General features: G+C 32.7%; 1 protein-coding gene across 1 annotated transcript; it reads right to left on the bottom strand.

Annotated features, from left to right (window-relative positions):
• Positions 1-415: 415 nt before the first annotated feature.
• LOC132722132 (midasin-like) lies at positions 416-10161 on the bottom strand (the record flags this gene model as incomplete). The annotated part of the gene is given in 12 exon segments (XM_060706565.1): positions 416-489; positions 1351-1525; positions 2535-2650; positions 3712-3798; positions 4194-4406; positions 4856-5050; positions 5367-5489; positions 7061-7162; positions 7616-7786; positions 8039-8170; positions 8982-9082; positions 10011-10161. Coding segments are annotated over 12 exon segments (1640 nt in total), but the record flags the coding sequence as incomplete, so codon positions are not given.
• Between the last annotated feature and the right edge of the window lie 1366 nt (positions 10162-11527).

The raw sequence follows: 11527 nt of genomic DNA, 5'->3' as shown, positions 1-11527 counted from the left end.
AAGTAATTACCATTATCATTGAGGATAAATAATTTATTATTGCTACAAAAATGAAAATGATTGTTTGCCAATTCTAGCAAGAGATAAAAACAGAAATCATTAATCATTCATTATTCAATTAAAGCTTGTAGAAGTGGAAATGAGATATAAGTTTACTCTAATAACAATTTAACTTCATGAATTCCATTTAAAGACGTATATATTGTAGATTTTGCTCTATATATCTGGGGTTTAATATTAAATCAACTAGAAATGTGTCAACAAGAAACACATGCACCCACATTGAACTGTTTTGTCAGTCTACTGACAGCATGACAGACAGCGGCAAATCTGTTCAGACCTGGGCAAATATATATATGCCCCCCTCCGCCATACAAGTGGGGACAAATAAAAGCACATGATAAATAAATCTTACCTGCATATTGAAAGTTGTCCAGACTCTAGTAAGGTCAGTGCATTTGATATTAGTGCAAGGGATTCAAAGGCCATCTAAATAATAGAAAATTTTATTGCCATAAAAACTTATTTTATTTAAATATTGCTATAATAAAAAAATAAAAACTTTTTAATAACATTTACAGGTGTTTGTATGCTGCATTGGTTATTGCATGTGTTATTGTGGTCCCACAGTGAAACACTCTACATGTATCTTAAACCTATGACAATGTTTCATAGCATTTGCTCCTACAAATGAGCAACAACATGTATCTTCCAAATACTTTGAAGTAAAGTATGTATAACCACTTAATACTCTTTACTCCTAATTCACTGTCAACTTTTGCCTTTCTTTAACAGTTAAGTACTGGGAGAGAATCAAGAAACATTTGCAAAACTAGATGCTTCTGGTGTATGACTGAAATACTTATACTCTTAACCGCCTAAGTTTCTTAAATGGACTTGTCCAGCTTCCATTTTGGAGCTGCCTCATTATCATTTTTAAGGATAACAAGATAGAAAATTGAAGTTCTTCATCCAACAGTTAAGATCCTTGTCAGAATACAGAGATGTGCACACTGGTCAGGCTATAGCCTGGTGGCAAAGACTAATCAAGATAATCCCTTTCTGTAATAGGTTTGCATACATGTGAACTATCCAACTTTAAGCGGGAGACTCCCGCTTTCTGCAGCCATATTTTCAAAGATTTTTCTTAAAATAAAGGGCATTTTAATAAATTAAAGAAATCTCCCTATTTTTTTTATCTTTGTTTATTGCAAATTCTAAAATCTCACTCTTTTTGAAAAAAAATCTTCCACTTGATCATCAAAAAAAGTTCACATGTATGGGTTTGGGGTTAAATTTGAGCTTTAACCAACAAAACAAATATGATTGCTATATGCCATGATAATTTACCTGTTTAGAATGATTATCCACCATACTAGAGGAATCATCTATAGCCAGCATAATCTGGTACTGTCGTTTGCTGGGCTTTGTTCTCCGTAGCCAGATTTTATCTTTCCTAAACTGACTGGCTATATAAGGTATAACCTTCCTCATGTTTAATCTCTTCCCCGTCCTATAATCTCCCCTGTAACATACAACATATGATATATATAGAGGATATTGAATGAGTTTAGATTAAATACTAAATATATTGAACAAGTTGAATAACGAGCCTCTGGCAAGCATAATATTGTTTTATTTAACAAGTTCAATAAATTTAATTATTAATTTAATATACAAATATAATATTCTAATATACAAATATAATATTCTATTTATCACATGTTTAAAATAAGAATGGTAAACTGTCAAAAAGAGTCATTTTTCAATGATGAACATAATATTGTTTTACTCAATGAGTTCAATTTATTAAATATTGAATCCATACAAATATAATATTCTATTTATCATAACTCTAAAATAAGAACTGTAAACTGTCAAAAAGAGCCATTTTGTATTAAAGTGCCTTCAGTGTAATGCTTACATTAGTGCATTAACGCTATTGTTAATATATAACGCAAATGATGTCACGTCAAAGTGTTATTACACTAGTGTAATATCGTTTTTATTAAATGATTTTATTATACTCCTAAGCTGCGGTTTATGTGATATATAAGTTATGTGATATAGGTTTTAACCTTTAACCTGCTGAATTTATATAATGGATTTGCCCTTCTTTGAACTAAGACTAGTCCATTCAAAGTTTAAGGTATTTTAAAATCAAAATACAAAAAATTTATCAACAGTTCACAGCCTGCATAGAAGTGCAGGCTAGCCTGGCTCTATACCGGTGGCAAAAGCTAAGCCTAATGACTCTGGCTTCCAGAAGTTTGAGGGTTAAGCAATGTTTTTCTAAGCTTGATTATGCAAAAAGCTTGTTGTTTCTTTGAACAACTCTCTCTAGAAACAATTTCTTAATTATTGTTACATTACAACACATTGTGTTTCTGACCCAAGCATTTTGGTTAAGTGACAGAAACTCAATACTAAATCAATTTGATTTGAAAAAGAGTGAACTTCTTTCTAACATTTTAGCATCAGGTATGAAGGAAAAATCATTTCAATACATTCAGGAATTTGTAATGTCAACTAACTTGAGTTTGGTGGCTTGTGAAGGCTCTAGCACTAGACGTAATTGTTCACATAGATCCTGTGCCAGACTGGAAGTTAATGCCTCGTATCTGTGCCATAACTCACTGGCTGCACTCTCCTGAAAGTTCATAAAGAAAAACCACCTGAACAATATACATGTGATTAACATGAAGTTTTGCAAGATAAGATATATCATTGTAGTATACATGTATACTGAGTCACAGTCACTGTATTTGTTAAATTCCCCCAAAAGCTTTTAAGAAAGTGAAACAAAGAACTTTTATAAAATACCTTAGATCTGGACATAATGAAGAAAACATAATTGAGTTGCGGCATGACAAAACCAACATAATGTGTTTGCGCTTACGCAGTCTCAGTCTGATCAAGATCCATGTTGTTTGCTTTCAGTTTTTAGCTCGACTATTCGATAAGAATAAGTAGAGCTATTGCAGTCACCCGAGCGTCGGCGTCGGCGTAACCACTTATGTTAAAGTTTTTGTAAAAGTTCAAATATTTTCAAAGTCCATTGACATATGGCTTTGAAACTTTGCACACTTGTTCACCATCATGACCCCAACCTGTAGACAGGAGGAGGTAACTCTATCAAGCATTTTGACAGAATTATGCCCCTTTTTTGACTTAGAATTTATGTTAAAGTTTTTGTAATACCTTAAATATTTTCCAAGTCCATTCACATATGGCTTTGAAACTTTGCACACTTGTTCACCATCATGACCCCAAGTTGTAGACAGGAGGAGGTAACTCTATCAAGCATTTTGACAGAATTATGCCCCTTTTTCGACTTAGAATTTATGTTAAAGTTTTTGTAATAGTTCAAATATTTTCAAAGTTCATTGACATATGGCTTTGAAACTTTGCACACTTGTTCACTATCATTACCACAACCTGTAAACAGGAGGAGGTAACTGTATCAAGCATTTTTTTTTACTATCAAGCACTCAGAATAGTCGAGCGTTGCTGTCCTACCGACAGCTCTTGTTCTACTTGTATTAGGGTTTGTTAGCGAGCAGCATGGATCCTGATTAGATTGCGCGGATGCAAATGCATAATGTTAGTTTAGTCATGCCGTGACTCAATTATTTCATTTTGTAAATTTTGTCACAAAGGCAAGTTATAATTACAACTATCAGTTAAGGAGTTATGTGATAATAAACTTACAGCATCTGTGTCAGCTGGAAGGTTAGACTGTGTCCATGATCCGAGCTGGTTCTCCAACTCTGACCTCAGACTCTCAAGGTCAAATATCTGTAAAAATATAACCCACATTATACAATGTATCAATTTTCAAAAAACTAATATTACACCAGAACAAAAATGTAAGTTACAGTGAGTACTTAATATAATGATTTATTTCTATAGGATTTAGTTTGCAAACGATGGTGGTTGATTTTAATTTCACATGTATAGCTGTATTTTATATGTATACTTTGACATAAGTCACAAATTGAATTGAAACATGAGCTGTGTTAAATGAAAGCAACATAAAATCTTGGTGGGAATTCAATATAGATCGCAATGACATAAATGCAATAGTAAGAAAAAACATCCAACACTTTATACATTCTTAACTAGGTATTTGAATTTCTGAAGACCATTAACATATCTATCTATATCTTCAAATTCTTTTCTGATTCACTTACATTACTATCTAAATACAGATGCTCCATAGCAGTATGTATTGTAGAGTCGCTTCCCCTGGCAACAGTATCAGTCAAGATTCTCTCCCCTGGCAGTTCATGAATTTCGCCGTCTGCTTCACATTTATCCTCAGATTCCTCTCCATCCCTTTCTGCTTCAGTTCTGGATTTCTTCTTTAGTTTAGTAGACAGCAGATCATCCAATCTTCCAGTATCCTTTGGGGGAAAAAAGTGAAAATAGTTTCAGTGTTTCAAAAGATGAAAATTAATGTAATTAAAACTAATTTTTTATCCATTAATAGTCTTGGGAAGGAATGTACATGTATAAAAACACTTATATCAAAAAATATACATGTACCATTAAGCAATCATGCATAAACCATTAAAACCCTTTAGTGCTGAATTTCATAAACAGCCTTGTCTAACTTCCATTATTCAATAAGTCCATCATTAATTCTGGGGAAGTCAAGATGAAAATTAAAAGTTGATCAGTCAACAATATAGAGGCTGGCCAGACTGCCAGGATGTGAGCTAATAACTTTCATTTACAGCAGTCAATGAGTTAAATGACATTATCAAATGTATACTTGCTACTTACATGAAGTTAAGGCATACTGTTAAAATTGAGTTATTTTCTTTCTTTGGGAATATTTTATAATGCCTACCTCTGTATCCTTTTCATCTTCTGCCATTTCCTCATCACCATCAACATCAGAGTTATCTTCCTCATTTTCGTGAGTGATCTGCCCCTGTTCCTCTTGTTGTTCAGCAGTGGCGACATCTAGTGTCTGCGCATCATGATGGGACTTGGAGTCTTTTACATGTTCATATAGGTCAGATTTATTCTGTTCTTCTGACTCCTGAATGTACACAGATAAATGTGTGTAACTTTATAGTGTAATCAAAAACATTTTTTAAATACAAATTCATCATTTTATGATTTAGATCTACAAATGTATATAAGAAAGCTGTCATTTAAAAAACAATATTTCTTGGGCTCTTGAAAATTTAACTCTGAATTGAAAATGTTGTGCTCTTAAAAGTTTATGTGACATTGAATTTCTTCAAATCTGTAGAAGCTATCCAAATTGATTTTTTTTTTCAGTTTCAAAAAGGTCCAGCAGAAATTCAGAATTTCAGGTTGTAATTAGATAATGTCTTAATGTAAAAGTTTACCTGGTTATCTTCTGTTCCCTCCTGTTTATCCAGGGTAGAGTCTGTAGTTTTTAGTTTCTTGTATTTCTGATCTGATGACCCCAATGACCTCTCACTGTCAGATTTCCCGGGCTGTCTTTCCTGCTGCAATATTTATATAGAGATTTTTATTTTCTCTAAGATTAAAATATAGAAATGGAAAATGTTTTTTGTTATCATATTCTAACAACATGCCAAGTTTAAAGAAATTCTATAGAACAGTTTTAATTTTGTCTATATGAAAACTTTCGAAAATGTCTTTAAATGCAAAAGTCTGGTTTTATAGTCTGGTTGATTTCATAACTCTATAACCTAAATAATTTTATCTGCTTAAATCAGAATTATGGCTATATATTCCTATAATAACTTTTCATGTTGACAAAATATGGATAGCTAAACATATTAAGTGTTAAACAAGAGGGCCATGATGGCCCTGAGGTCGCTCACCTGTATATAGGCCCCTGAAGTGGGGCCAGTTTGAACCCCAGGGCTTTTATTTGAACAAACTTGGAAGACACCCATAAGAAGATGTTTCATGATGTTAAGTTTTTACTACACACAAATAATGAAAAAACAATGATCTCCTCGACCCCTTCTTCCCTCTCACCCCCCCCCCCCCCGGCAGGGCCAATTTTAACCCAAGGGCTTTTATTTGAACAAACTTGGTGGACACCCATAAGAAGATGTTTCATGCTAAACATCTAAGCTCTAGCTCATTGGGTTTTTTAAAAGAAGATTTTTTAGGTTTTTACTATAAACATATAGTTAAAAACAATGACACCCCTGGGACGGGGCCAGTTTTGACCCCAGGGCTTTTATTTGAACAAACTTTGTAGACACTTACTAGAAGATGTTTCAAGCTTAATATCTAAACTCTAGCTATTTGGGTTTTTACAAAGAAGATTTTTAAGTTTTTGCTATACACATATAAGGAAAATCAATGACCCCCGGGGCGGGGCCAATTTTGACCCCAGGGCTTTTATTTGAACAAACTTGGTAGACACCCATTAGAACATGTTTCATGCTTAATATCTTAGCTCTAGCTCTTTGAGTTCTTTAAAAGAAGATTTTTAAGTTTTTACTATTTGCATATAGGGAAAATCAATGACCCCCTGGGGCGGGGCTAATTTTGACCCCAGGGCTTTTATTTGAACACACTTGGTAGACACTCATTAGAAGATGTTTCATGCTAAATATCTTAGCTCTAGCTCTTTGGGTTCTTTAAAAGAAGATTTTTTAAGTTTTTACTATATGCATATAGGGGAAATCAATGACCCCCTGGGGCGGGGCCAATTTTGACCCCAGGGCTTTTATTTGAACAAACTTGGTAGACACTCACTAGAAGATGTTTCATGCCAAATATCTAAGCTCTAGCTCTTAGGGTTTTTTAAAAGAAGATATTTAAAGCTTTTTCTTTCGGTTGCCATGGCAACCAGAGTTCTGCATGGAATTAAATTCTTTGAACAATTTTTAAAGGTGACCACCAAAGGAACATTCCTGTGAAGTTTGGATGAAATTGGCTTAGTGGTTTATGAGGAAATGTCATTTAAAGTAAAAGTTTACGGACGGACGACGGCTGGACGCCGGACGAAAAACGATCACAAAAGCTCACCCAGTCACTTTGTGACAGGTGAGCTAAAAAACACCATGGCAACCTGATTGGCTATTATAAATACCTGTTTTCTTTTCCCACTAGAAGATGCGTCTGCAACTCTGGTTGACTTTTGACCTTGATGACCTTCAACTTGGTCTGCACTTGCTTGACCTGAACCATCCACCTGCATATACAGAAATAAATAGAAACAATAATGTAAAACTTGTTTCCTTTTTTAGATTTCATATACGATATTGAACTAAAATGGGCTTATGTTAGGTAATACTGGTTATCAAGCTTACTGACTCATTAAACAATGTTTTACTTCAACTTTGTAATATATTAACAAATTCTAATAGATTAATTAAGCTGAGAATGATTCAAATGTTAAGTGTAAACATTCAAAATTGAGTGTGATGCCAGTTTGTGAATCAAAATTTGTATCTCTTTCATTGAATGACCCGTCCTTGTATTAAATGGAACATCACTGGGGTAAATCTTGTTCAACTCAAACCAACAACCCTTGCTTTGACAGGCAGGAAACTAATGGCAGGAAACTAATGCCACCACTCCACTTCATTCTTATGTTTGATATCAATGAGAAGAATACGAAACAAAATTTCCAATCAATAGTAACCTCTTGTTGCTCATTTTCTGGCGTCTCGCCAGCAGTATCCTTTGCTGTTTCACTCTGCTCTACATTCTCTGTGGCATCATGGGAAGTTTTCCCATAATGCTCCACTGATGGTGTTTTGTCGTCCGCTTCATTTTGTTTCTCATTCTCTTCTGCATCAACTGCTGACTCATCCTTTATGTAATGTAAGATAAAAACACATTTATGCAAAAATAGAAATTGATAAAATTATTTAATCCCAATTTACATGTAAATTTTTACTTGAATCTTTAATCTTTTCACTTTCCCAAAATCTAAGTACATTTTTCTCAAATTTAATTTTCTTGAAATATTTTGGCTTATCTGGAGGCATGCAGCTTTAAAAGAAATATAAAAGAATGTAATAGGCAAATTTATTTCATATCATATCAAATCCTATTTACTGACTTGAGGTGTAAATCCGGGATCATCTTCACCATCTTGTTCTTGTCTCTCGTCATTATCAGCTGTATCAGTACCATCATTAGTCTTCTCCTCCTCGTTTGTTTCCTCTCCTTTATCTTCACCATCTTCTCCAGTCTATACAAACATTTATACATATATTCTTATAGTTAAACATATACTGTGCTCATCTTTGAGTAAAACAAATTTCATGAAATCTATGAAATTCTTACAGAATATGTGAATCTTAGAATGTATAAACTATGTAAAGGAAGCTGCATTCCCTATTACAGGTAAAGTAAAGTTGGTCCTTTCTTAAAAACAACTGCCAGTTTCCTTAATGACACTATAATTACATTCATATTGTGGCCTCCTATAGTGTGTAAAGTTTTAAACATATCTACTTTGTGTGAAAATCGAAACATGTTGATTTTATGTTTACAAGGAGACAGTGTAGCAATTTCAATATTTTCAAATATCAAATTTGAGCATAATATATCTTTAAAATATTTTTGACAGATTATATGGCCTAGTATAGTTAACTGTTATAAGCTTATATTAACAGGATTTTTTTTTGGTTAGGTGAAATAAGGATTATATTTTCACAAAATAAGATACAATTTCATGAATTTACACGAGCCAGAAATAAAACCCAATACATATTGTCAAACAACCTTTTACACATGGCCGACTCACATGTCAAAAGTTACAGAGAATTTGTAATACTACACAACTGCTTTCAGTTGTTTCAAAACAAAAAAAAATATATAAATTTGCTATAGATGTGTATATAGATAATTTAAACATCACAAATACCCAATGAAAATCAATGTAACGTTCAGTCCAGTAATACTTATAAATAACTGAAACTACCCTATAAAATGTTGAGCAGTAGTCTTCATAAAAGGATTTGTTAAAGGTCTGTTTTAATAGAAGAACATAATTTTACCTCTTGTTCATGTTTATCCTCAGTTTCTACTTTCTGTTCATCTTCAGCATTGTCAGGAGTATCTTCTGGGGGTAGAGCAGTGTCGTCCTCCTTCTCTTGACCTGTATCAAAATTATCCTTCAATATTGACCTTTTTGAAAACCTAGCTTAACACCGTTTTCTGGTACGTTACGGATTTAGCTCTGGGAAAATACACCCAATGAAGTACATAACACTATTAAATTTCCATTTTTCTATCATTATTTTACAGTTTATGATGGAAATACTTGACATGTTTGAAAATTATCAATGTTCCATAACTATCTATCACAGATTTTTTCAAAAAAAGTTATTTATAATAAAAATCTGTAAAATTAAAACAGTCGTTGTTGCATCTGCAATAAGAAATAGAGATATTTTCTGCATTAACTTATGTATTTACTTTTATTTTTTGCATTGAATTATTCATACAGTGATATTAAATTATTTTCTTACAAAGAAATCATTGTTTTAAAATGCCAAAAACATACAGACTGTTACTACACACCCTACAGGTGAATTCCCCAGAGCTGTGTACAGAAAGTACCGGAAAACGGCCTTTAGCTAGGTTTTCGAATTCATGAATAGACTCTTAACTAAAGAATGGTAGTGCAAACTATGCCTTGATAATGCTACTAGTATACAGCCTGGCCTGGATGGAATCTGTCAAGTCTGATCAGACTCTACACCATCAACAGCTTGTTATTAGTATTTTGAAGCTAATATCAACTAAACCTCAAAATGACAATTTAAAATTTAAAGCAAAATAAGTTCAAATAGAAAAATCTGATATGGTTAAGCTTAGAGTAATTACTGAAAGAGTCAATGTTTTATAGATTGTTGTATAGTTAACTATGAGTTTCAGCAGGGTAAGGGCTAATCATTTCCTGTACAACACAGAAATCTTTCGTGTTATGGCCATACCAACTCTATAAAGGTCATAATGTCAGGTGCAGGCCATAAATCATAATTGTAGCATTATGAATCAGAGACATTTTGTTTAACTCATACCTTTTTCTTCCATTTCCTTTTCATCATCTTTACCACCATCATCATTGTCATCATCAAGGTTAAGGTCATCTGGAAGGTCAAAGTCATCAGGGGCCTGCTGTTCTTCCTGTTTACCATGATAGGGGTCAACTTGGTCATCGTCATAGTTATCCTATAGAATAGTTGATTAATCACACATTAATTTCATGCTGTCTTTATCACTGTTTTGTCAGTAATACTTTAAGACAGATATCAGAAACAAATGGAGGCTGCAGAAAGGTACACCAATGTTTGAAAAGACAGACTAGACAAGTCAAGTCATTAACTTCCATTAGACAAGTCAAGTCAGTAACTTACATTTAAAACTGGAATGAATCTGTATAAAATTTCAAAATGCAAGTCATGTACAAATTCCATTTAAAACTGGAATGAATCTGTATACAATTTCAAAATGCAAGTCATCAATTTTTCAACATTTATTATTAAATTATTATTGATCAAAAGTAAACATTTAATATTATATTTTCATTGACAATTATTACATTATTATTACACTGATGTACTTTGATAAAATTGTCCAACTATAATTACATGGACAATTTTATCAAAGTACATTACTGTTATAATAATGTAATAATTGTCAATGAAATGTAACACCTGATCTCACTTATCCAGGCTATTTTTGACTGTTATACATGTATAAGTATATTTTCCAAACAAAGAAGACTTTATCAAATATATAGCACACAATCAAATCATACTACAGTGTAAATTCCGGAACTTCTGAAATCCGGAAACTTCTAAAATCCGAAAAAAATTTCGGTTCCGATTTTTTCCCTTCTATTTTCTATTAACATAATACTTCTGAATTCCGGAACTTCTAAATTCTGAATTCCGGACAATATTTTCGTAAAAATTAGAGTCAAATCAATGCAATTTTACCTCCAAAATCCGGAAATATCCAAAGGTGTGAAATTCATTGTAAATCGAGAATGTTTACCCTGCAGGAAAATTTAATCTCCCTATCGATTGTTTACTAATTAGCGGTGATCGTGTAATTTGACACACTTTAAAATCACAAACTGTGAAATGGAATGTTTGAAGTGATGCGGTTAATTAAAGTAATTAACGGTGGTCAGTTACTTTGATGTGTTTATTAGCGGATTAAATGACAATTAATTGGGATATGTATGCATCAAACTTCTTTAGGGATTTTATTGCATTTGATGTACTAATTAATTAACTAGCATCAGACAATATGTAAGTTTATACAATTAACAACATTTCTACAAACTGATAGAAATTCAAAGGCATTTGCAGGTAAGATAAAAATGAGCAAAATGTAATTAATTAAAATGAAGACAGAACAATTTTTGAATAATGGTCTTTTCAGAAACTTGCATTAGTTTCATAGTCATAAGGAACGAAACACCTTCTAAACCTTCACACATCTTTATCTTGATTAAAAGACTATTATATATGATATTACAGTAATGATCACGTTTTCCTTGACATTTAGTGACATTTAGTGGCTTTGC

This window comes from Ruditapes philippinarum, unplaced genomic scaffold, assembly GCF_026571515.1.
Source record: "Ruditapes philippinarum isolate M1 unplaced genomic scaffold, ASM2657151v2 ctg22815_1_1_1_1, whole genome shotgun sequence".
NCBI lineage: Eukaryota > Metazoa > Mollusca > Bivalvia > Venerida > Veneridae > Ruditapes > Ruditapes philippinarum.
The sequence above is the reverse complement of the archived record's forward strand: the minus strand, read 5'-3'. Positions and strand labels throughout refer to the sequence as shown.